Here is a 26,784-nt window from a genome sequence, read left to right as displayed (position 1 = left end):
TTCAGTTAAAACTAAAGGTTACCAAATAATGCTTAGCATGCACCCCCTCGTTTCTGAAGATGATTTAGCTATTCTCAGTTGGTAGCTCTTAACGACAGTATTGAAAGTTATGTGCAATGAAAGGGTCAAGTTTAAGACTTCTTTAAACCTCTGCTCTCCACCCCTGTGAATGGCTTCCTGATGTTAGAGATTTGTGTAATGATCAACAGTGGTTTTGTTTCTACTACTGAGTCTTTCAGAAAGTAGCATACCCAAGTCAATGTTTAACTGGATTCTTTGGGTCTGAAATGGCAGAGTGGGAGTTGAAGGGACATCTCCGTGGAAACCAGGCTCCCAGGAAGTGGCCAGAGGGGTTACTGTGGGGTGAAATAAAGCTTAGAAATATGTCATGAAGTGCTTTGCGCAGCTGGGGTAAAATTCTGAAGTACCTTAATTAAAACAAGCCAAGTTAAAGGCCCCACACCACTTCCCTCGTGGTTGTTCTTTGAGTATCTTTACCGTGAAATGGGCCTGAGCCACTCTAAGCCTCACCCTAGAGTGACCAAAGTAGCACCTTTGCAAAACAAAGAGGAAGAACTCCCCTCTTCCAGCCCCGTGGACTTTGCATTCAGTCAGAATCTGGAAGAAAAGAGTTCGTATTTGTTCACAGGACTGCAGGACCAGAACAAAGCTCTGGAAGGTCAGCTGCCGCCTCTACGAGAGACCTGGTATGGAAGATACTCTGCAGGTAAACGTAAGACCCATCATGAAATCTGTGTATTTGGGCCAAGGAGAGCTATTGACAGATGTGCCTGGCTGTCTGTTTCTATAACAATATCAGAAAGTTTCTAAATTGCTGAAATGTAAGGGAACATCTTTCAACTCGAGGCTGAGTGTTTCTCAATTGTAAGTATTCTGGGTACATTAGAACGGGTATGTAAACTGCACAGAGGGCTTCTTACCATTCTGCACTGGAAGGGAAAAAATCATTCTGTTTCAGCTTAGTTTATAGTGCTTTCGATGTTTATACCTAGCTTTGCCAGATGATTAAAATTATATAGATAAGATGTGATAAATTATGACAATCATATGTTTCAGTTAGATTCTAAATTCAAATCATTCTCTCCAGCCCCATTTAGTGCATCAGGCTTTGTTGTTTTGAAAGCAACCCTTTCGGAGTGAATTCATTCTAATGTGAAGTTGGAAACCACCCCAAACAGAATTGATTTATTGCAATACAGATGAGAGGATGAGTCATCCCCTCCCCAAGCCCACATTCTTCACGCAGAATATGCACTAAGTTCCGTCATTTGCAGAACTAAGAGAATTTTTCCCATTATGATTGGAAGCTCTGAGCCTGAAGTGGCTATAAATTATCCTGGGATATTTTAGAAGACACCTAACATTTTTATGAAAATCACAATGATAATTAAACAGAGATTCTCACTTGGGAAGAGAAATATAAATATATAATGTGTACATATGTGTATATCTGTGTAATTTTTTTCTTTATTTATATTCTGGATCGATAACACAAATAAGTTCCCATTATTGGTCACCTTGGCCAGAAAGCCTGATATTCTTGTTCCGTATCTGGTACATCTCATCTGGACTGATTGTCACGGCTATTTTCTGTAGAACTGACAACTCTTGACTGGTTGCATATGGCCTATTTTTATGTTCTCCAACTTCCTAAGCATGGGAGTGGGAATTTTCCTCTAGTTTCATTGAACAATTCCTTTTTATCCAAAAAGGATAAATAATTCTTTTTTATCCAAAACAATTCTTTTTTATCCAAAAAGAAGTTTTATCCAAAACTTCTACCCAGAGTTTTAAGATTCTGGTAACTGAATAGTGAAAACTAAGTCTAATGCATTAGAGTCCCACCTGAAAAATATTCTTATTTTTGAAATGACAAAATCACATTAAAAATAAATAACAAAGGGATGGTAAGCATCCTGATTGCCAATTTCAAAAGATCCATAGTCTAACCCCAGCTCCACTAAATACCAACTTGTATGAATTTGAGCAAATTACTGCATCAATTTCCTTCACCTATAAACCAAGGGTAAAATAACTGCCTGACATAGCCTATGCCATTTGGGATGAATTGAATTAAATAATGAGGTGTTATCACTGAAATCATAGTATAAAAATAAGGAGAAGTCAGGCTGCTGAAAAAAAACTGTTGCCAGAAATACATCTTTTAATCAAAAATGCTATTTCTTGTCATTACTGTTGTTTCTGTCTTGTTCCATATGCTGGCATCTCTTGAAAGAGAATAAGGACGTGGAGAAGTTTTTAACATGGTCATTCAAATGTTGTAAGGATAGAAACTCATAATTATGCAAGGATTTTTCTGTTTAGAATGCAAAGTGAAATTGTAGGATAGTCCACACAACAATCTAGAAATTAGAATGCTTCCAGATTTCTAAGAGGAAAAGACAAAACTTCATTCATGCAGCATTGGGCATGGTAGCAGTCCTAATACCCCAGGATAATTAAGCTAAAAAATAAAACCCATAATGGACCTCTTGAGTCCTAGCTCTCTCTGTTTCTAGCAAGGCTTAACTCTGTAGCCTGTTTTGTGTCATCAGGAAAGATTATTTATATATTGTATTATAGGGAAACTTGTGGGAATTTCTTTCCCTAGTTGGAGAGACTATTTAATTGGGAACATACAATACTAAACGTTGCATACTCCTATTATACACTCATGGTCCATTTTTTTATTACCCCTCTATCTAATACCTATCCATCCATCTATCTATCCACAATTCATCTCTTTCATCTGAAAGGAGAATTTATTTTCATTTCTTAAGGATATATTTTTTCTAATTTCCCAAATTTATTTTGTAGAGATTTCATGAAATGAAAACAAGTGAAAAAGTTTCTATTTTCCAGACCAAATTCTATGTTTGAACGATATTTGTAGTCAACACATTGTCAATTTTTCAGATTTTCCTCTAAATATCAATCCAGGGAAGAAATGAGGAAAGCAGAAATTCAATCCTGGATATGGGCTAATATTTTATCACTTGCATCCATGTATGACCTTTGATTTATGTGTTTCACCTCCACATTCAACATGTAGGTTGGACATATATAACTAAAAAGGTGCCAAAATGTATTAACAAAGTCTAATAATTAGCCCAATTTAATAGTAAATTTTTAAATGTTTTTTTTAATTTCTTTCCTAATCTTTCAAGTGCCCAGGGCCATGTATTTTGATATCCCACTGGAACACGGAGAAACAAGTATTATTAAAAGGCATCCACCCCGAAGACTTCAAGTAAGATGAATTTAAAAGACCTCATAAGGAATTTCTTGGATTTAATGGTAACATCCCTTTTTAACTATAACATAAAGAAGGGATATTGAAAATGACTAAGCTAATGAGAATGTTGTTAAAGAGAATGTCATCAATTGCAAAGACCATATTTCTTTAGGATTTCCTTTTGTAATGATTTCACTTTTAAGACCACCACCAAAAGAAGGAAATACAGTATCAAAGGCACAGGCATGATGGGATTCAAAAGACCTTTGCATTTTGCATTTGATGAGTTATAACAAACAACAGTAACAATAATAACAGCTAGTACTATTCTAATTACCACCTACTTCAAGTCAGATACACTCTGGGCAACTCGATCAATGTCCATCATTTAATCTTCACACCCTTTCTATGAGAAAGGAACTAGTACCTTTGCTTTGTAGGTGTGGTTTAGAGAATTAAGTAACTTGTCCAAGGACAGTGGAGCTCAGACATCAAACAGGTCTTCAAAGCCCATGCTGTTAACCAGCAGCATAGTTGATCTCTACAGACCTTCTATCCCTAATCTTTTATCGTTGTAAATGTTAACTGGTTGCTGAAATTGAGGACATTGGATTCCAAGGCAGCAAAGCAAGAGATTTAAATGCATTCACCTTAATATTTAATGAATTCTCTCTAGAGAAATATAAATTCTAAGGACTCTCATCCTAGATGAGGAAAGAGATCTGAGTGGGTACCTGAAAATGAGCATCAGCTAAGAGAAGGGTTTGGGCTCTCCTGTGAGCAGGATCTATCACTGACATTTGGAAAAAAAGGAATTGGAACCAAATCCCACCTGATACACAATTCACCCAGACATCTGGACAAATCCCAGAGGTATTTAAGCTCATGTGCTGGGGATTATTTCTGTTTCAATTGGTTTTTATTTACCTGTCTTCTCCAGAAGTTCACAATCATTTGAAATGATTATACCTTTTGTTCACCAAAAGAGCATCTTTTCCTAAAATATTAGAAACCTCAAAACTTTTTAAAAGATAAATAAAATATAATTATATCAAATTGATATATAATTTTAAAACTTTTGGGCATATCTTTAACTAAACTGGACAACTTAAAAACTTTACCTTTTATTCCTAAATCAAATGTAACTTTCCAAAGAGGTGTGCTTAATATAATGTTCCTATGGAGCCAGTGAGCTGAATAACTCAAGTAGAAGATATTACCATAACCAGTGAAAAGTATATGTAGCCATTTGTAGTTCACAAAGTACTTTTTAGATCTATCAACCCTAAATCAGCTAAAGTTAGGCTTTGATTCTCAAGTCAGTCAAGCGCAAAAAGGAGAACTTTGGTGTTTCAGAACAAAAGAGGGTATCCCCACATCCTAACCAACCCCCTTAAAAATGAAAAATCAAGAAAAATGAATTATTTTAGTGCAAAGACATGCTCAGTCTTATATCTTCAGTCTCTAACACTTAATATGTACTCCCAAAAAGCTTATGAATGAATGAATGAATGAATGAATGGTGAATGAATAGATGAATGAATGACAATGTGACCCATTATCCCTGGTAGGAACAAAAATCAAAATGCCTTCTCCCTGCTATTGAAGACCAGCAGCATCCTGTATTGTAAGTCTAATTGACTAGTTGACAACATGATGAATTATGAAGATATAGGAGTGTTTGTTGAACCCAAGAACTGGGAGGCACTTGGGCTTCAGGGAACAGCTTTGCCTTGGAACCTGAATGGCACAACTCTCTCTGTGTCTCCCCTGAGCTTTCCTTCATGCATTCTTTATTCTTCCTGCAGATCAACTTTCTTTGCTCCTCAAGATCACTTGGTGAAATATGGACAAACTTCAATTCCTGAATTTGTATTTTTATAGTTCCAGTCAAATAGACAGATTCACCTGGCTCTTTAGGCTCCAATTTGAAATTCCTAGGAGAAAAATATCTTATTGGTTCAGCTTTGCTCATGATTCTAGTTCTGTTCCAATAAGCTATCACCAGAGGATATGCTTATGCAGTAGAAATGTAGGCAGAGAAGCCCCCCACCACCACCATAAATTCTGGAAGCAGCTCCCAGAGAAGAGGGAAATCACTGGGAACTTGGCAGACATTCCCAAAGATATCAACTATAATTATCTTCACAAATGAGGCTCAGCACATTTTCCACCACAAATGGGTTTTTGAGAGAATAATAAATGCTGGGTTCCCATGACATGCTAATTAATAGCCTAATGTCTGCCAAAGAAAATTCTAAAAGTATTTTTAATTATTAAACCAAATCTAATTGCATCCTAAATAATTTTAGTTGCACATTTGGCACTCTCCACTTCCTAGACATCTACTCCTCAAGTAAAGAGCAGGTCATGAACTAAAGTTCTCCAACTTGGAGCTGCTAAGTTCTGGGAGCCTCTGCCAGGGAACTCTGAATCCAACGTGTTCATCTTGTGTTGGAAGTTGATCACCACTGTCCCTCCTGGCCTGATTCACTTTCTCCTCCAACCATCTCTAGTCCAACCTAAGGTGGAGATGGTCAAATGCCCCCACCCCCAGGGCCCCAGGTAATATGATTTCCTCAGATGACTCCCTCCCTCAACTCTCAAGATTTGCTTAAACCTTACCTTCCTAGAGGCTTATCACGATAACCTCTTGACAGTTGCAATCTTTACCCTGGCGATCCTGGGTCCCCTGATCCGCCGTGATCTTTTCTTTTCCCCAGAGTACCATCTAACACACCAAGAAATTTACTTCTCTAATGTTCATTGTGTATTTTCTTCATCACCTCCCTGACAGTGCTAGAATATAGTCTTTCAGAGAGGCAGGGATTTTTGTCTGTTGTCTTCACTAATATATCTAAGTGTCTAGAACAGTACCTGGAACATAATAGGTGCTCAATAAATACGAGTTGAATAAATGTTGAATGAATGAGTGCAAAGGGGAAAAGATGAGTATTAAGACTGCCGGGAAGAGACAAGGAAGCTGGTTCTGACCCAGACGGTTTCATTGTTTGTTACCAGTATTATATGATTTGCCACCAATTTATTCCCTTTCCTTGTCTTTTCTCTTTGCCCATTCTCTATTATATGTTTCTTTGTGATATGTGTGTGTGTGTGTGTGTGTGTGTATACATATATATATATATATATATATATATATATATATATATGTATGCAGGTAATTGGCTTATATTGCCTTATATGATTATGAAGGCTGGCAAGGCAAGTCCAAAATCCACAGGGCAGGCCATCAGGGAGGTCAGGCTGCAAATGCAGGACATGAGCTGAAGCTGCTGTCCACAAGTAGAATTTTCTCTTCTTCAGGGGAGCCTCAGCTTTACTTTTAAGACATTTCAACTGTCTGAATCAGGCCCACCCAGATTATCTAAAATAATCTTCCGTACTTAAAGTCAAATGATTATTGACCTTAATCACATCTCAAAAATAATTTCACAGCAACACCTAGATTAGTGTTCAAATAACTGGAGGCTGTAGCTGAGGCAAGTCCATGCTGACCATCAAAATACACTATGGGAGTTTTACCCTCCTATTATGAATAAGGTCTTCCCCCCACCCCATTTTCTTTTTTCTTTTCCTTTCTTCTTTTCTTCTTTCTTTTCTTTTTTAGAGATGGGGGAGGGACTGAGAGAGAGGGAGAAAGAGAATCTCAAGCCAGCTACATGCTCACATGGAGCCCAACACAGGGCTCAATCTCATGACCTGAGATCATGACCTGAGCTGAAATCAAGAGTCAGATGCCCAATTGACTAAGCCACCCAGGCGCCCCTCTCCATTTAATTTTCTAAATGATTATTACTTGTGAATAAGAAAGCTTTTGAATTTTGCAGATTGAATTTTGTGTTCCACAACTTTATTGAAATGAATTCTAATTATCTATAGATTCTTTTAGATTTGCTATGTAGATGACATCTGCCATAAATAAGAATAGTTTTTTCTCTTTCCTCCCAATTCTTATTCCTTCTTTTGTTTTCTTGACTTTTGCTTTGGCTAGAGTTTTCCTCCGATATTGAATACCAGCAGTGACAATGGGCATCCTTCTCTTATCTATGACATTAATACATATGGTTCGAAAACTAAGTACATTTGCAATAGGGTTTTGATAGATGCTGGTCAGAGTCCCAAAAGGAATCAGATGCCATACTCAAATTAGAATAATTCAAGGAAATTTTCTTTATAAGTAACTGTTTATGAGGTTTGGATCAAGGGGACCACAAAGGATATTGCAATAACCACTAGTGGCAGCTGAGGAATAACCATCTCTGAGCAAAGGGACTCAGAGAGTGAGACTCTTCTAGAACCTGGAAGGAGACACTCAGGTAGAGGAAGGTGCTTTGAGAGAAACAGGAGGACACAACCAGCCCAACACGCCCTTGCAGGAAGGAAGCCAGGGGGAGAAATACACTGTTCTCTCTTCTCTCGGATCTCCTGCCAGGATGTCTCAGTGGCTAAACCCAGTGGGAAGCCTGAAGGCAGAAGAAACTGGTTACTCACAGGCAGAGAACAGGGGAGAGAAATGTGGCAAGTGGACCTAGAGAACCAAGTGGGAGCTATCTGGCACAACGCCATTTATTAAATTGTTGACATTCCCTTTATTCCTAGTGTGGTAAGAGTTTTTCTTGGGGCTCGGTGTGAAATTTTATTGATATTTCCCCCTTCATCTATTAAAATAATCATATGAATTTCCTTTTTAAACCAGCTGATACAATGTAGTACACTAACAAACGTTATGATGTTGAACCATGCATATATTCCTGGCATAAATCCTACTTGGCCACAAGGTACATATACAAATACATGGCAGGATTGTCTATGCTTAGGCTTTTCACATCTATTTTCATAAGAAAAAATTGTCCTATAATTTCCTATACTGTCTTTTATTAGTTTTGCTTTCAGGGTTGTAGTAGTTTCGTAAAATTCACTGATTATCTTTTTCTTTCTTCAGTTGTCTATAATATTTGATGTAACACGGTTATTATCTTAAAAGTTTGATGAAACAGGCCTGTGAAACCACCTTTAGCCACCTGGACTTTTGGGAGAATGAGAAATTTTCCAACTAACTAAATTTCTTAGTTGTTTCAATTATCTTATTTCTTCCTGATTCAGTTTTGCTAATTTATATTTTTCCAGAGTATCATTAATTTATCCATTGAAGCTTTCAAATTTATTGTTATAAAGTCTTAGCTCCTTCATCTTCAACTTCTAACACACTTTTTCTATTTGAGTATAGTTGACGCACAATGTAATGTGAGTTTCATGGTGATTCCCTATCTCTATACTTAAGCTGTGTTCGCCTCAAGTGTAGCTCCCATCTGTATAACTATACAATGTTATTATAACACTATTGACGATGTTCCCTATGCTGTGCCTTTCATTCCTGTGACTTATTCGTTCCATAACTGGGAGCCTGTATCTCCCACTTCCCTTCACCCATTTCGCCCATTCCCTCCCCCTTTTCCCTCTGGCAACCACCAGTTTGTTCTCTGTACTTATGAGTCTATTTCTGCTTTTTGTTGGTACATTTGTTTTGTTTTTTAGACTCCACATCTGAGTGAAATCATATGGTATTTGTCTTTCTCAGTCTAACTTATTTCACTTATCATTATACTCTCTAGGTCCATCCATGTTGTAGCAAATGGCAAGATTTCATCCTTTTTATGAATACGAAGATAATATTCCTCGTATTCAACATTTTGGTAACACTTGTAAAACTAATCTTCCAACTTACATTTTGATGCAGCTCTCTTAAACCAGATAGAAAAGTAGAGAATAACTCAGCCTCTGATTTCAAGCTGTGATCTTTGCTCTAGTTTGCCATCTTACATGGAGCATTTTTAGGTCCCCTTTAATTTGTAGAAATAACTCACAGCCATCAGGAGGCCTGAATGCCATATGGATCAGCTTCCTCTAAGTATGTATTTTTTTTTCTGGCCCATGGAGATATATATCTCGTATTAAGGGCCAACCACATTTTTTTTTTTTTTGTTTTTGGTTTTATGTTTTAGTTTTCATTGCTAGATGTTTGGGACAAAGAAAATTATTGAAATGTGGATTCATTGCAATGCCTTGACCAGAAACTCTTCCTTGGGCTTATAATCTCTTACTCCAAGACTGTTCTGGACACCTTTACCTTCTTCCCAGAACCTTAAAGGGCATACATTCTTGAGTCATTGTGCCAAACAAATTTTGCAATTTCTTTGAGCTCCTGCCTATCTTTATCTTCCTGTTAGGACACAGAAGCAACCATCTCAGGTCAGTGCGTCACCAAGCTCAGTGACTTCTGCTTGATTTTTAATCTCCATTTCTGAATCTTTCAGCTGACATTTCACTTGATTTTCCTGACCATTTGTTTAATTTGAGAAGCCAAATAACCCAAAAACCTTTAGATAGATAACACATTTTTTTATACCATGAGACTTAAAAAAAAAAAAAAGTGTCATTCTACCCTTCCAATTCTCCAATAAGTCCTTCCCTTGTATTCTCTCAGATGATGAAGTGAGGCATCTTGCTTCCTAATCAGGGAAAAGGAACATTGATATGAACCCCAGAATTCTAGGGCAATTTGACTGGTTTCTTTAGAGAAGCCAATTTTCCAACAATATTTTCTGCATAGCTTCTCAGGCCAAGTGCAAATACTTAACGGAGGGATCCTACTTGTAATGTTCATTGCTGCCATCTAGTGCCCTTTGTGGAGGAATAGAGTGATTCTTAGTTTCTTTCCAAAGGCCAGGAAGAAAGCAATTGCCTAGAGAGGGTTCTTAAAGACACCTACTATTTAACCCTTATCAGAATTATGGGTTTAAATAAAATGAGTCTGAAAATAGAAGAATATAAATTTACACTTCCAAATAAAAACCTGGCCCTAAGTATTTATGGATAAGTTATTTTAAATAGGTGAAAATATTTAAATGGCTGGTTTCTTCAGACTCACATTTTCAATAATTCTCCACACACAAATCCTTTGTGGTCTACTCTGATGTAGCCCCTTTATTCACTTGAGGCAGTGTGGAAGCCACTAGACCCCAACCTGGAAAATCATCAGAATCCCTTAGAGATACATTCCAAAGAAACAGTTGAGAAGCTGGACTTCATTGAAATTAAAACCTGCTCTGGGATACCTGGGTGGCTTAGTTTGTTGAGCATCTGACTTGAACTCAGGTCATGATCTCTCAGTTTGTGAGTTCAAGCCCCACATTGGGCTCACTGCTGTCAGCATGGAACCCACTTTGGATCCTCTGTCCCCGTCTCTGGGATCCTCCCCAACTTGTTCTCTCTCAAAAATAAATAAACATTAAAAAAAAAAACAACTTTCTGCTCTACAAAAGACAGTGTCAAGAGAATAAGACAAGTGAGCATATGAAAATATGTTCAACATCATGTGTCATCAGGAAAATACAAATTAAAACAAGCATGAGATATCACCATACACATATTAGAATCACCAAAATCCAAACCACTGATGACACCAAAAGTTGGCAAGGATGTGGAGCAGCAGGAACTCTCACACGCTGCTGGTGGAACGCAAAATGGTAGAGCCACTTTGGAAGTCAGTTTGGTGCTTTCTTATAAAACTAAACATACTCTTTCCATACAGTCTAGCAATCATGAGCTTTGGTATTTACCCAAATGAACTGAAAATTTATATCCACACAAAAGCCTGTACGTGGAGGTTTATGGTAACTTTATTCACAATTTCCAAAATTGGGATATAACCAAGATGTCCTTCAGTAGATGAATGAGTGAAAAAACCATGGCACATTCATATGATGGAATATTATTCAGCACTAAAAAGAAATCAGCTCTCAAGCTATGAAAATACATGGACAAAACTTGAATGTGTGTTGCTAAGTGAAAAAGCCAATCTGAAAAGGCTGCATACTGTTTGAGTCCAATGATATTGACATTTCAGAAAAGGCAAAACAACAGAGGCTATAAAAAAATCAGTGGTTGCCAGGGGATAGGGAGAGGGAGGGAGGCATGAATGGGCAAAACGGGGATTTTTAAGGCAGTGAAACTATTCTGTAAGATACTACATTGGTAGATACACATGCCATTATACATTTGTGCAAACCCATAAAATGTACAACACCAGAGTGAACCCCCAAGTTAAACTATGGACTTTTAATGATAATGACATGTGAATGTAGGCTCATTAGTCATAACAGATGGTAAGGGATGTTGATAATGGAGGAGGTTGTACATATATGGGGATAGGGAGTATATGGGAATTCTCTGTACTTTCCACTCAGTTTTGCTATGAACCCTAAAAATTAAAGTTTATTATTTATATATATAATATATATATTCATTCCCAAACCTGTTAAGTCACAATCCCCAGTGAACAGTCCAGGATTTTTTTTTTTTAATTCCAGGAGATTCTGATGATCAACCAGGTTTAGGAGCACATAGAAGAGGAGGGAGCTGGGGATTTGGAACTAGACAGACCTGAGTTTGAATTCTAGAGTTGCCACTTTCTTACTAGGCAACGTTGGACAAGTTATTAACCTCTCTATAATGGGTAATCATCATAATTACCCACAGTGTTCACAGGAGGATCGAACGAGCTGACATGGTGTGACCCTGGGCGTGATAGACACAGGGGCAGCTGTAAAGGCACATGGGCCTCATCACCAGGAAGAACCGGAACCTGAACCAAGTCCAGGGAGTGGAACAAACACTTCCTTGTTCTCTCCCCTTCATGCCCCAAATCCCCCTTCAGCCCTTGCTGATTCTTCTTCCCACAGGTGCCTGGATATCTCCCCTTGATCTCTGTTCCCCCCACGTTCTGATCTGATCAGCTGTTACTTCTTACACCAGCAGGTCCCATTTGCCCATCATCTTTATGTTCTGCAGAGAAGAGGGCCAGACAAACCTCTGTCTTACTAGTACTCATCACCTCTCATTACATTCTTGTGCAGTTGCTATGTTAAAAAATCTACTTTCTCACCTAAGGTGAGAGTGGAACAGAGAGCCACTTCCTACCACAAATGCAAATTGCCTGGCACATGTCTAACCTAAAGATGAGTTCTTTCCCTTTGTCTCTCCTCCCCATCTCCAAATCCTTTCCCTTGTCTTCTTCCTTGCCCAGTGAGCTTTGGGTTGCTCCAGCAGAAAGGAATGCAGGATGTTTTCCCCAGAACAGCTCAGGTCCAGGCCCAGAGCAGGAAGTTGTTCTGCAGGGAAGTAGCTGGAGGTACAGGTCATGCTCCCCACGAGTGCTGGCTGCTCAGCATCCATTTCCCTGTCTCCCCCTTCTCTTTTTTCACTCTGATCACCTTGAAAGCCAAGCTGGCTTCCAGGTCTACCTCTTAATAATGCAACAAATCAGACTAAAAGGAAAAATAACTTCAAAATAAATTATCATTTGCCTGCATTGTTGGACTAAGGTGGGAGTAGTGCTCACACTGTTTGCCTCAGTGTGGCGTCTTCCTCTTGAGCCATCTCTTCTCCATGTCCTTGGCCACCTCATCCCCATCTACCAGCTTGTTAGTATTAGAGCTCCTCAAGTCTTGAGCCCTTGGCTCTGCTCTTCTCACTCTTACCCTCCTCCATGACTATGGCTTCAGTTATTCTCTACCCAGGGATGATTCCTGAACATGCATCTCCAGAACAGATGTCTCCTCTGAGTTCCATGCCTGTATATCTCATTATCTACTCAACGCGTACACTGGTACGCCTCAAACTGAATTTGTATCCTCCTGTTATATGCCATTCACACCTGGCCTTCCCCTAGGATTCCAATCTCAGTGAATGATAACACTATCCATCCCTTTGGATGCCATTTGGACCCTTCGCTCTCCCTCACCAACTAGAACAAATCTTGTTTGGTCAGTTTTTAATATTTGTGGAGCCCATCGATTTCCCTCCATGAACCCCCAACTCATCTCTGTGGTCCTCTTCAATGCTGTCCCCACATCTGTGACTTCTCTTCTCTAGTTTTCACAGTGCAGCTAGAGTAATCATTTTTTAAAAAGCAAATGTAATCACACCACTACTTTGCTTCATACATGTCAATGACTGCCCACTACTCTTAAGAAAACCAACATCTTACTTGACACATCTCCAAAAGCAGGGGAATTAAAAGCAAAAATGAACTATTGGGACGTCATGAAGATAAAGAGCTTCTGCACTGTAAAGGAAACAATCGACAAAACTAAAAGGCAACCGACGGAATGGGGAAAGATATTTGCAAATGGCATATGGGACAAAGGGCTAGTATCCAAAATCTATAAAGAACTCAGCAAACTCCATATCCGAAAAACAAATAATCCAGTGAAGAAATGGGAAGAAGACATGAATAGACACTTCTCTAAAGAAGACATCCAGATGGCCAACAGGCACATGAAAAGATGCTCAATGTCACTCCTCATCAGGGAAATACAAATCAAAACCACACTCAGATATCACCTCACACCAGTCAGAGTGGCTAAAATGAACAAATCAGGAGACTACAGATGCTGGAGAGGATGTGGAGAAACGGGAACCCTCTTGCATTGTTGGTGGGAATGCAAACTGGTGCAGCTACTCTGGAAAACAGTGTGGAGGTTCCTCAAAAAATTAAAAATAGATCTACCCTATGGCCCAGCAATAGCACTGCTAGGAATTTACCCAAGGGATATAGGAGTGCTGATGCATAAGAGGACTTGTACCCCAATGTTTATAGCAGCACTTTCAACAATAGCCAAATTATGGAAAGAGCCTAAATGTCCATCAACTGATGAATGGATAAAGAAGTTGTGGTTTAGATATACAATAGAATACTATTTGACAATGAGAAAGAATAAAATGTGGCCTTTTGTAGCAAAGTGGATGGAACTGGAGAGTGTTATGCTAAGTGAAAGAAGTCAGGCAGAGAAAGACAGATACCATATGTTTTCACTCTTATGTGGATCCTGAGAAACTTAACAGAAGACCATGGGGGAAGGGAAGGGGAAAAAAAAGTTACAGAGAGGGAAGCAAACCATAAGAGACTCTTAAAAACTGAGAATAAACTGAGGGTTGATGGGGGGTAGGAGGGAGGGGAAAGTAGGTGATGGGCATTGAGGAGGGCACCTGTTGGGATAAGCACTGTGTGTTATATGGAAACCAATTTGACAATAAATTTCATATTAAAAAAAAAAAGAAAGCTATTTAAGTAGTTAAGTTTATAGTACACCAACCGAATGGATAAAAATCTACATCATTTATAAATACAAGAAGAAGAAGAAGAAGAAGAAGAAGAAGAAGAAGAAGAAGAAGAAGAAGAAGAAGGCGGCGACCACCATCTTTAGATAGAATGCCCTATCAGGACCTACAAAACTTGGCCCCTGCCTACCTCTCCAGCCTCATTTGAGCCATTCTCCCCTGACTCTGAACAGCAGTCAACTGACTTCTTGCAATTTCCTCAACAGATCATACACTCTCTTACCTCAGGGTTATTGTTTATGTTGTTCTCCCCACCTGGAACACCTTAGTTCCCTAAAATTTCCTAAGTGTCCAACTTCTGCTGAAAAATTCATCTTCAGGAAACTTTCTTGGACTGCCTCCTTACTCCTCTCCCCCTTGTATTAATTTTCTAGGGCTGCTGTAACAAAGTACAACAAACTGTGGGGCTTTAAATAATAGAAATGTATTATCTCACAATTCTGGATGCTAGAAGTCCAAGATCAATGTGTTTTAAGGGTTGGTTCCTTCTGGGAGCTGAGAGGAAGAATCTGTTCCATGCCTCTCTCTTAACTTCCGGTGGTTTCCTGGCAATCTTTGTCACTCCTTGGCTTGTAGGAGAATCATCCCCATCTCTACCTTCACAGGTGTTCTCCCTGTGTGCATGTGGGTATGCAACCAAATTTCCCTTTTGTAATGAGGACACCAGACATATTGGATTAAGGGTCACCCTGCTCCTGTGACCTCATCTTAACTAATTATATCTGCAAGGACCCTATTTCCAAATAACATCACATTCTGACATATTGGGGGTTAAGACCTCAACATACAAACTGGGGTAGAGGGCACAATTCAACTCATAACAACTTCCGTTTCCAAAGTGGAGTCCTCTGGTTACATATTGTCATGGTTCTGCCCTGTAGACCTTTTCTACAAAGTACAGATCGCAGTTTGTAATTATCAATGAATAATCACACAAGCAAAATGTGTTTGTTCCCCCCATAGATTGTGAGCTCCGTAGGGACCATATTGCTTTTGTTGACCATTGCACCCCCATGCCTGGTACGCACTAGTTGTTCAGTACGTACTCACTGAGTAAACACATAAATTCTACAGCCTTCCAGGTCCCTGCCTGCATGTCAGCGTGGAGAGACCCACCTTTTGTCTCCTAGGCCTGCTCAGTCATTTCCCAACGTTCCAACTTCCAGAGCATTAAGTCATCGAGGCAAATAGGGTTGAAGGCAGATCCGTTGGTTCATCGGTTGCTTCCCAGTCTTAGTGATCCCTTGAAACTCCAATGTGATCTTCCCCACAAAGACAATCCCCTGCTAAGGAAAAAGAAAAAAAAGTGTCCAAGATTTGTAAGCCCATTGCACTTTCATGTAAATGTGCCTCAGGAGCACCAGTGATTATTACTGAGGAGGCTGAGGGAGATTCTCTGGAGATCTTAAAAATAGGTTACTTCCCTAAGGACTGAAAGAGTTCAGCTGGGCAGTTAAGGAATGAATAAAAGAAATTCCTGGTGCCTCTTTCATCGTTAATACTCTAAGACCCTTGTTGTTTGATAACTTTGGACTTGCTCCCTCGATGCACACAGAAAAGGATTCTTAGTCTTTTAACTCCCTGACAAATATTCAGATCAATAAGTCACTGGCATCGGTGAAAGAGAATAAAGAACCCAGATGAGTTGAAAACTCTTGCACAGATACAACTGTAATCCTGTTGAAATCGCCTTCCCTGGGTGCTCTCAGGAATAAGTGCTGCTTTTGCAAAGTGGTAAGATAGTTTAATGTCTGGCTTTTATGTTTCATCATCTCATGGCATGAGGAATGCTGAATACTCTAAATGTTGGACTTCTAGAAGCTTGAACCCATTGACCTGCCACAAGTAATTACTTCTGAAAGGCTCCTGAGCCAGCAAGAAGCCAGAACAACTCACGGAGCAAAGGTAAACGCAACGCTAACTGGAGGGGGTGAGTAACCGGGGGGGAGGGGTGGGGAGGGGCAGGGGTGGCCTGTCCTTTCATTTACTCCCTGCAAGAAGACCTCAAAGACAAATCAAACTATTAAGTCATTCAGAGTCAAGACTTCCAAAGCTATCCATTCTCTCCCAGGCCTGCCTCCAACTGGCAAAGACTCTTGTCTGTGAGGTAAACTCTGGGCCCTTCTCCACTTCCTGGTGAAAACAGGAAGATGTAGATAAGAGAGAGGAATTTTTCTTGGACACTGCTAATTCTAGAAGTGTTCACATTTATGAAAAATCTAGTATGACTCTCCTTTCATTTGTCCCCTCAAGTTAAAGCTTTCCCTTCATTCTCAGTCTTTTGGCAGAAATCCTATCAACAAGGTGTCCCTGACTTATTTACCACAACCTCACCAAAAAACGAATCCTTGGAAAATGTCTTCTAAGGAGCTTTTCCTTCTATAAGTTTGTTACTTTCTGCTGAGACAACTCCCCTCGTGTAGACATGAAAACTGTGAGATTTTCAACCCTTTCCACTCCTGATTCATTGTCAAGCCAGCAAGGTACTGCTGCACAGCTAGCTGATGTAGTCAAAGATGCCCAGGTGCATTTAGACCCTCAAGGTCATGTTTGTGCTGCTGACAGCACTGTAGAGATGGTCCCCTCGTGAGGCTCACAACAGCCAACATAGTCACTGTCCACAGGGCAGCGTAAAAGATATCATGGAGCACACCTGGCTCCCTTTCCTGGCCACAGCAAGGAATGAAGAAGGGTGTATTCACCCCTGGTTGCCCTCAGTAACTACACTGTCCCACTGGGGTTTACGATGCACCACGGGAGATCACCAAAGTCACAAATGATCAACTTCCTAATATTCCAGGGCTTACGTTGGTATATGAGGGTACAGTCTATGGAAATGCGTTCCACTTAGCCATTTGGTGGCTCCCCTCTAATTTCATGTCCAGACAATTAGTCAACAGCAGAAGAGGCATTTTGAAGAAAGAGGCCAGTTTTATCAAACCAGAACACATTTCTGGGGAGATAGGAATAAATGAGATGTGGAAAGATATTTCCATTTCAGATATGCAAAACTCTACAGGAAGCTTAAAAACTGTATTAGACACAGAGCAAAGCTTTAGTCACTGAGGGCTACCCGGAAAGGACTCAGTGGAGAACTACAATGATCCACCTTTGACATAATAAGAGATCTCTATGGATTATAACTGATGACTGATTAAGATCTCGCTCTGTTCCAAAAAGAATTGCAAGTTGTGGATTGCAGAGTCCGTAACAAATTGCCCAGTTGTAATGAGTGTGGCATCTTTCACAGCAGGAACTGGAAAAGACAATGCCAACTCCAGGATACATTCCCGGGAAAAGACAATATTTACATAAGATGAGAATGTTGGAAATGAACCGGAACAGACAAGAGGTAAGTATGAGGAGAGAGAAGAAGAGTGCCATATTTAGCACATTTACTCCACATAATCACTGCCCTCGCACATGAATGTAGTTTAGCATTCATCCCCAGTCTTTACTTAGCATTTTAAATTTGGTCATTGGCACCGAAGCTTCCACTACTGGAGCTGGAAAGAATCAGCAAGATCCCTTCTGCTACCGACTGTTGAGTCTTTTCTTTGTTTTCAGTCACAAGGACATATCTGTGCCCCAAGTCTGTTTTTTCTTCCTTTCCTATATTTTTTTTTTCATAAATTGCTCCTATGATGTTCTGGCTCCAGCAGGAAAATGAGGTTAGATCATTTTTCTTGATTTAGTAAAATAGAGGGGGGGTGAGTTGGTCTTTATTTTGATACCTAGGCAGCCCTCCATAATTCACACCATAGAATTATCTTACCAGAATGATCTCTTAGAACACACCCTTTTACAGTAATGTCTCCTGTAAGTGTCATATTCCAAATTCCTTACTCGAGTGTTTAAGCCTAAAGTCACTGTCTTCTGCAATTCTAAATACATCACTTGCCTGCCAACAAATGTTTTTACAAAGCTCCTCTTAAATCAAACCATAGCTTTTTGAGACTGTGGGCATATATTCTCCCCTTTCCTAACGAGCCTGTCCTGTGCAAAGAGAAAGTTTCCATACCATCTAATAGGAAAAAAAAAGTGTGTTCTGATTAGGGGACCACAGTTAAGCACTCAACTTGCAAGGTGACTGATCTGTTGACCTGTTCTGGTGACAGTAGCTGAGGGGGAGAACACTAATCGATTACAGTGGATCATTTTCAGGCCCAAGCAGAGTTGAAAAAAAGTCTTCACAGGGAGGCAAGGATTAATAAGCAAAAACCGAGGGACCATAAAGTCAAGAAAATCCTTCAAAGCATCCCAAGAAATGATGGCAGGGACCTTCCAACCTTTTTGCCAGATGAAACCTTGAACAGAAGTCCAGGTGAGTCATGAATTATTTTTTTTTTAGCAAAATAAAATATTTCCAGTGTTTTTACGAACTATAGAAATGATCCCTGAAAGTATAGTCTTTTTTCCAGTGTTTTTAAAGCTTCATCAAATAAACTTCCAGGGAGGGTGTGGGTATATATAGCAAGTAGCCTTGGGTTTCTGCTGATATGTGCTTCCTAGAATGTAGTGATCACACGATCACGTGATTTTGGGTGGCTGGGAGGAAAAGACAGAAGCTTTAGCACTGCAGTAAGATGTCTCTTTTTAGAGGCTAACTGTGCTTTACAGGCATCCTTGCAATCCTTGCTCCAACCTTGGGAAGGAAAAGGCAAAAGAGCCTCATCTTGTGATTAAAGAGAATGGACCACGTGGCCATATGCAGACACCCTCCCCCACCCCACTCTTCCCCCTGCAGCCCTCCCAGGCTCATTCAGAATGTCTAAAACTGAAGCCACCATCACTGCTCACCCCAGGCTTGCTCCGGGGGCATCTGCTGTCTCAGTGGGTGAGACCTCTCTCCACACTCTGGGCCACTCGAGCCAGAGACCTGGGGTCTTTCCAGCCCTTCAGCTCCTACTCCCAGCAGCTGGTCAGTCACAAAGTCCTGTCGATGTCACCTGGCACCGAACTCTTACCTCTCTCACATTCCCAACGCCACCCTTAGGTCATGTGTCATATCAGCCTCCTGACTGTGTTCCTCCCCCAAGTCTTCCCCTTCTTCCATTCACCCCTCTACCCTGATGCTTCTCTGTATGGTCCTCAGGCAACCAGCACCGGCATCACCTGGGGAGTTGTTGGGCCCCAGCCAGAGTGACCGAATCAGAAAATGTAGGGGCGGAGGCCAGCAGTCTGGGTTTTTAACCCCACCCTAGGTGATTCTGATACTCCTAAGGTTTAAGACCCACTGCTTTACTTGGTAATCCAAGTATTAGCCACAGACCAGCAACATCTGCATCACCCGGGAGTTTATTAGAAATGCAGAGCCCCAGGCCCCACTCTGGACCTACTGAATCAGGATGTGCATTTTATCAAGATTCCAAGGTGATTCTCATGCACAATAAAATTTTAGAAGCGCCACACTAATAGCAAAGTAATCTTATCAAATGCACATCTGACCATATCATTCTCTTGCTTAAAAAAAAAAAAAAATCCTCAGTGAAAATCCATCAGCCTGAAGACAAAGAAAAAAAAATCCATCAGCCTGAGGACAAAGACTTAACCCTTCACCCTGGCACTCTAAGCCTTCAAGATCTACTTGCCGCCTACCTTCTGGCTTTCTCTGCTGCCATTCTTGTGCCCAACTTTGCTTCCAGCCAGGCCAGATCGCTCAGTGATTTCCAACAGATAACCGTGTTCGTAGTCTCTGTGCTGTGTTGTCCCACCAATTAGAATCCTGTTAAGTTTGCCTGTCCATAGTCCCCCAGGGCAAACCCACCCTTTGAATATATAATATTTTCCACATAGCAAGACTGACCACTGAGAGATCTACAGAAATGCTGGCCATGTCTCTGGAGGTCCTGAGCTTCTCAGATGCAAAGTTGCCAGCTGAAAGAGACACTGCTCCTGCTCAAAGGAATAGGATGCTTAATCAATAAGTTCATCAAATAAGAAAAGGCTAAATAATTGAAAATCTACTTGGGGAATCTATTTAACCTATACTCCCAGTGCCAGAATGAAATATGCTATGTAGGCACATAGATAAACAACTGCGACAATTTAAAAAACATTGACCAAACAATCCAAAAAAGTGTCTCAGCTAAAGTTAGATACTTAGAGTCATGGCTTGAGGGCAAGCCAAGAAAAACCAACATTGGTAAAATCTTTGGAAGATGTCCCAGATCTGGAGGGGTCCAGGAAGGACTGTGGAGAAGAGGGGTTCTCTGCATTCTGCTTTTTCTTTTAATTTTTTTTAACGTTTATTTATTTTTGAGACAGAGAGAGACAGAGCATGAATGGGGGAGGGTCAGAGAGAGGGAGACACAGAATCCGAAACAGGCTCCAGGCTCCGAGCTGTCAGCACAGAGCCCGACACGGGGCTCGAACTCATGGACCGCGAGATCATGACCTGAGCAGAAGTCGGCCGCCCAACCGACTGAGCCACCCAGGGGCCCCTTCTGCTGCTTTTTAAAGCGGATTCATTTTGTTCTAATTAAGGTTTGTTGAGTGCTTACCATGAACCAGACACTGTCCTCGACCTGCAACATGCATTATCACTCTCAAGCCTCACGCAGCCTGTATAGAAGGAGTTACTATTCACCCTCATTAGACAGAGCCAGGATTCCAGGCCAGGTCTTTCTCCCTCCAGAAAGTTCACTCCACCCACCCCCAGCCCCTCATATATCTTCATGGGGACTCCAGGGACTTGGAGCTCTGTCCAGGACAACTTTGGCAAAGCCTACAAATATAAAAGTGTCACTTTTCAACCTTATCTTTCAAGAGCAGACTGCCCCTCTGCAAAGCCTACAGATTTCACCACCATACTAGGCACATGCTTGAGCTGTGATTCCTTTTTACTTATTCCCAGGGAGCATCGTTGCTTTCTCTGTCTTCTGAAAGCACTTCATTTGCTTTCTCTCAAAAGGGAAGCAAAGTCAAGATCATAGATTTACAGGAGCTTTCTGAATGCTAGTCCAGTTCAGGTAATTAAGATCCTGCTGTACCCATCTCCTCTCATTTAATGCTGTATTTGCCCATTCATGTTCCCTCTTTGGGAAGGTGGGATGAGAGTTTTAGGTCTCTTATAGGATAAAGTTCTGTCTTTGTTTTCTGCTGCCTGTTTAAAATAAAAATTTACAGGGGTCCTTCAGTGGCTCTGTCGGTTAAGCATCCAACTCTTGGTTTTGGCTCAGGTCATGATCTCACAGTTTGTGGGCTCGAGCCCTGCGTCAGGCTCTGTGCTGACAGTGCTGAAGTCTGCTTAAGATTCTTTCTCTCTCCTCTCTTTCTGCCTTGACCCTTGTGCTTTCTCTCTCTAAATAAATAATAAATAAACTTAAAAAAAAATAAAATTTTACGTATATTTTACATTTACATACTTTAAATACATTATATATTTACATAATGAATTACATATACTGTAATTATATAATAATTACATATAACTTATTATACAAAAATTACTTATAACTTATATGATGGCCCACTTGTTCATAACTTACACAAAGGGAACACTGCTTTCTGAGTGCACAATTTTATGACTTTTACCATGTTTATGTGGCTCCTGCCTTTTCCAGAAGCCATGATATAGTATCGTAGGTAGAAAAAGCAGTGAAGCTGAGGGCTGCCTGGGTGACTCAGTCGGTTAAACATCAGACTCTTGATTTAGGCTCAGGTCATGATCTCATGGTTTGTGAGATCGAGCCCCATGTCAGGCTGTTTGCTGACAGTACAGAGCCTGCTTGGGATTCTGTCTCTCCTTCTCTCTCTGCCCCTCCCCTGCTCTCTCTCTCAAAATAAATAAACATTTTTGTTAAAAAAATAAAGAAAAAACAGTGAACTTGAAATCAAAGTTCTTTATTTGAGCTCCCCAAAATATGTTTCTAAATGCAAACTCCATGGGAACAGGGGCTTCTTTTTGTTTCTAGAACGCAGTACCCAGTAGCCTCTCAATAAATATTGGCTATATTTATATAGCTATATAGCTTTATTCTGTATATATATATAGAGAGATTATTGCTCCACTGAAATTATTTAACCTCTTTGCCCCTCAGTTTTCACGTCTGTAAAATAGGAATAAAGTCTTGTCTACCACATAGGGTTTATGTCAAAATTAATCCAATATGTGTAAAAGCATATATACAATGTAAAGTGCCAAACACATGCATGAGAATATAGACAACTGAAGAAAGATGGAACTGATGTCTCACAGTGAAAATAACTGTATACTTAAGGGGAAGTATCACCTTAAATATATTATTGTCACCTTCTCAATTCTGGTCTTATCGGGCCATCTGCTCTATTATCTACTTAGTATTTTTCTTTAAAGCATCCTGGGGGTGGGTGTTTTATTTTTTTAAATTTATTTTTGAGAGAGAGAGAGACAGAGGGCAAGCAGGGGAGGGGCAGGGAGAGTGGGAGACACGAAATCCGAAGCAGATTCCAGGCTCTGAGCTGTCAGCACAGAATGCGATGCAGGGCTCGAACTCATGAACCACGAGGTCATGACCTGAACTGAAGTCGGATGCTTAGCCAACTGAGCCAACAAGGCACCCGGTGTGTGTTTTTTAAATTTAGCCTGTGAATGAAATAGCTGTGAAATTATGGATTTGATATAATGGTGATGCATTTTGCTAAGACATATATATATTATAAAATGCATAACCATCAAACTTTTTTAAGGTTTATTTATTTTTGAGAGAGTGCGTGAAAACAGGAGAGGGACAGAGAGAGAGGGAGACAGGGGATCTGAAGTGGGCTCTGAGCTGACAGCAGAGAGCCTGATGCGGGGCTCGAACTCGCAAACCATGAGACCATGACCTGAGCCAAAGTTGTACGTTTAACTGACTGAGCCACCTGCATACCCCACCATCAAATATTTTTGATTTTTTATATAATCCTCTTACTGTGGAAAAATCACTCCCTTTTCGCCCCAATGACCTCTGTTGCTTTCCTCTCTTCCCAAATTAATTTTGAAGTTGGATACACTTTTTCCTCTGCTCTGCTCAACCAAAACCCATTTAGGTTTTTAAACATCGTATTTTTCTTTTCTTTTTTTGTTAAGTCCAGCAATGCTGGAGAATCAAGCAGGGATTTATAAAAATCTAACAAGTAAAAAGAATCCAGCTCAGAAGTTCTCAAACTTTAATGCTATGTACACAGAACTATGTATATAATAATTTATGAATGATTTAAGAGATTTTCAAGGATAAAATTGAACATGTGAATTTGGCCTCACACTCTACTTTAGGCCTGCATTATCATAACATCAAGAGTGGTGTGGGACTTGAGCTATTATTAATATTGCATTAGATCCCACCATTAACGAACATTCTCTTCCTGTTCCAAAGTTCCTGCCTCTAGTCAGCAGAAAATCTCTGTTCCCAGTCTCCATGGTGCCTCTAACAGTGCTTGGCTCATTTGCAGAGCAGAGATGATTACACCCCCTGGCCCCAATGAATGAAATCATCCCCAGGTCCCAGTTACCAGTGCTTCTCACCACCCAACATTCTCTGATTGGCTTACTTGTTCACTCATCTATTCACAGACCCGCTTCCTGGCTTTGGTGCCTATGCAATAGTACAGACAACAAACAAACAATGACAGTACATCCGGGAGACCTCACAACCTGAAAGTCAGAAGGTTTCCATGAGGAACTGATATTTCAGCTGAGACAGGAAGTAGCTGGACAAAGGGGACAGGAATCCATATCTGTGTGAGGACCAAGGTGCTGGAACATTCAGAACTGTTTGTGATTACAGCACGCGCAAAGGCTCTTGACTGGGAAGAGAGATTCAGGTAGTGATCAGTGATGGCTCTGAGGCATAGGCAGGGCCCAGAGCACCAAGGTCTTGCAAGTCGTGTCAAATAGGGACTTTGAACTTGAGCTTAAGATCCACAGGAAGGCATTGAAAGGTCAGGGGAGCCACACAATCAGGCTTACATTTTCAAGCATCATTCTGTCCACCCTGTGGAGGATGAATGGGAAGAGAATGCAAGCGGATGTGGGGAAACAAGTGATAAGGACATAGCAGAAATGCAAGTGAGAGATGGTGCTTGGACCAGGAAAGTAGGGTAACAGGAGAAAAGGAGCTGAATGTGAGATATTCAGGAGATAACGAGGGGCAGAACCTGGTGCTGAATCAGATGTGCGTGTGTGGAGAGAGCAAGAAGGCCAGGAGGATTCTTGGGTTTCTCTTGAAGAACTGGGCAGACAATGGGGGAAAACTGGGGCCATTTGCTGGATTAGGGTAACTGGGAGAAAAAGTGAGTTTGCAAGAGAAAGAGAAGGTGAGTCTGACATGTTGCCAGGAGACATAAAAATGGAGGCATCCAGTTGTAGCTCAGGAGAGAGACTGGGGCCAAAGACATAATTTAACTGTCATTTTCTGTCACTACTATATGTATAGGCAATAACAATAATTATAATAACATTCAAGGGGGGATCAGGGTAGTCCCTTACTGAGGCAGAAAGGAAACTAATGACTCACAAAGCACAAATCCTCACACTGAGATGCTTGATTTTCTCATATAACAGTTTGTAACATCAGTTATCAAGGGCTTAAATGAAATATGCCATAAGGTTTGATAAACAATTATCCTTAAGATGAAATCCAAAAGTTATGGCTGGTTCAACTAGATGGAGGGGACATTCTGGGTTTTGACCCAGGATGATTTTCCTAGCTCAGAAGTGGCCATTTCTTTGGTTTACTTAAAAGCCTCCTTCCTTGAATAAAGCCCCTGTTGTTCTGAAATGCACTTTAAAAGGGTAGAGCTTAAATAAAAAGCTATGTACATATGTACATAAAATCCTATACCAAATAAATTAAATATATTCTTAAAAGTATAGAAAGTGAAATGAAATGCATGACCCTTTGAGCTCCCTAGTTCTATAGGTCTGGGGCACAGCCCAAGCATTTGTGTTTCTAAAAGACTCCATAGGTGACTCTAATATGAGGTGAGAGTGGATGTCAAGGTCAGAAAGTGTATATCATGTGCCTGGCACATAGTAGATGTTCAATAAATAGCACAAGGCAACATCACCTGTGCAATACTCTTGCCAAAAACGTGTAACCTTAATTTAATCACAAGGAAATGTACAAACCCAAATTTAGGGCCATTCTACAAAACATTTGATCTGTATTCTTTAAAATGCCACTGTTAGGGGAAAAGAAGAAGACAATGAAGGGGGGATGGAGGAAGAGGAAGGGGAGGATCAAGACTGAGAATGAGGGAGAGAGAGGAGGAGGAGGAGGAGAGAAGGAGGGAGGAGACAGAGAAAAAGGAAAAGAAACAGAAAGGGAAGTGTCTTGAATTAAAGAGACAAGAAAATAAAATTCAATACATAATCCTAGATTGGATCCTGGATCTAAAAAAATAAAACACAAACACACAAACAAGAAGCAGTTATAAAGACCATTACTGGGACAACCATGAATATTAGAATGTAGACCATATATTAGAAAACAATAATATATCAATGTTAAATTTCCTAAGTAATTTCCTAATAGTTATATTGCAGCTATGTAGGAAAAGTGCCCTTGCTGTGAGATTTGTGGTGATGTATTTGGGGGGATGTAATTGCAACTAATTCTCAAATAGCTCAGCTGAAAACGTGTGTACATATGTTCATGCATGTGTATAAAATGAAAGCAATATTGTGACAAAATGTTATCAATGAGTTGGGGCATATAGGAAGGTATTATATTATTCTTGTGACTTTCAGAAGATTAAAAAAAAGTTTTTTGAGAGAGAGCGCATGAGCCAGAGAAAGGGGCAAGAAGGGGTGGTGAGAAAGAGAGAGAGAAAGAGAATCCCAAGCAAGCTCCATGACCAGCACGGAGCCTGATGTGGGGCTCAAGCTCATGACCGTGAAATCATGACCTGAGCTGAAATCAAGAGTTGGACACTCAACTAACCCAAGCTCTCCCAAATATATATATTTATAAGAACATCAAGCAAATTATTATGTGTTCATAAAAATCTAGGCACTTAATAAACAAATAAGTCATTGTTAGGGGGAGAAATTCAATAAACTTTAAATTTTCTGTAGGAAATTCACAGAATGAAGATTTGGGGGAACATCAAGCAAGGAATGACTGTCGCCCCCGGAAAATTGGCAAAATGGAAATGTGGCTCCGTGAACAAGAGGCTCGGGGACAGCTTCTCTGGGACAGTTCTAGTTCTGACTCAGATGAGTTAAGGAAAAGCGAGAAGAAACCACAAGCACTGGTCAGGACCAGGACAGAGAGAATCCCACTTTTTGACGAGTTTTTTGATCGAGAATAAAAATGCTATTCACTGACCTAGACATTGTGTGCATTGAAAGTTCGCTTTCC

General features: G+C 40.3%; 1 protein-coding gene across 2 annotated transcripts; it reads left to right on the top strand.

The window, feature by feature from the left end:
* The first annotated feature begins 478 nt into the window (after nucleotides 1–478).
* On the top strand, nucleotides 479–26,745 carry CCDC198 (coiled-coil domain containing 198). 2 transcript variants are annotated; one of them, XM_042943344.1, is made up of 6 exons: nucleotides 479–727; nucleotides 3,189–3,271; nucleotides 16,277–16,363; nucleotides 17,712–17,810; nucleotides 18,623–18,782; nucleotides 26,499–26,745. In XM_042943344.1, the coding sequence occupies exons 1-6, from the start codon at nucleotides 505–507 to the stop codon at nucleotides 26,732–26,734; spliced, it is 888 nt and encodes a 295-aa protein (XP_042799278.1). In that variant the 5' UTR covers nucleotides 479–504; the 3' UTR covers nucleotides 26,735–26,745. The 2 variants fall into 2 exon arrangements, with proteins under 2 accessions (XP_042799278.1, XP_042799277.1); XM_042943343.1 differs by having other exon boundaries at nucleotides 17,709–17,810.
* The last annotated feature ends 39 nt before the right edge of the window (nucleotides 26,746–26,784 follow it).

Source organism: Panthera leo, chromosome B3 (genome assembly GCF_018350215.1).
Source record: "Panthera leo isolate Ple1 chromosome B3, P.leo_Ple1_pat1.1, whole genome shotgun sequence".
NCBI classification, from domain to species: domain Eukaryota; kingdom Metazoa; phylum Chordata; class Mammalia; order Carnivora; family Felidae; genus Panthera; species Panthera leo.
The sequence above is the reverse complement of the archived record's forward strand: the minus strand, read 5'-3'. Positions and strand labels throughout refer to the sequence as shown.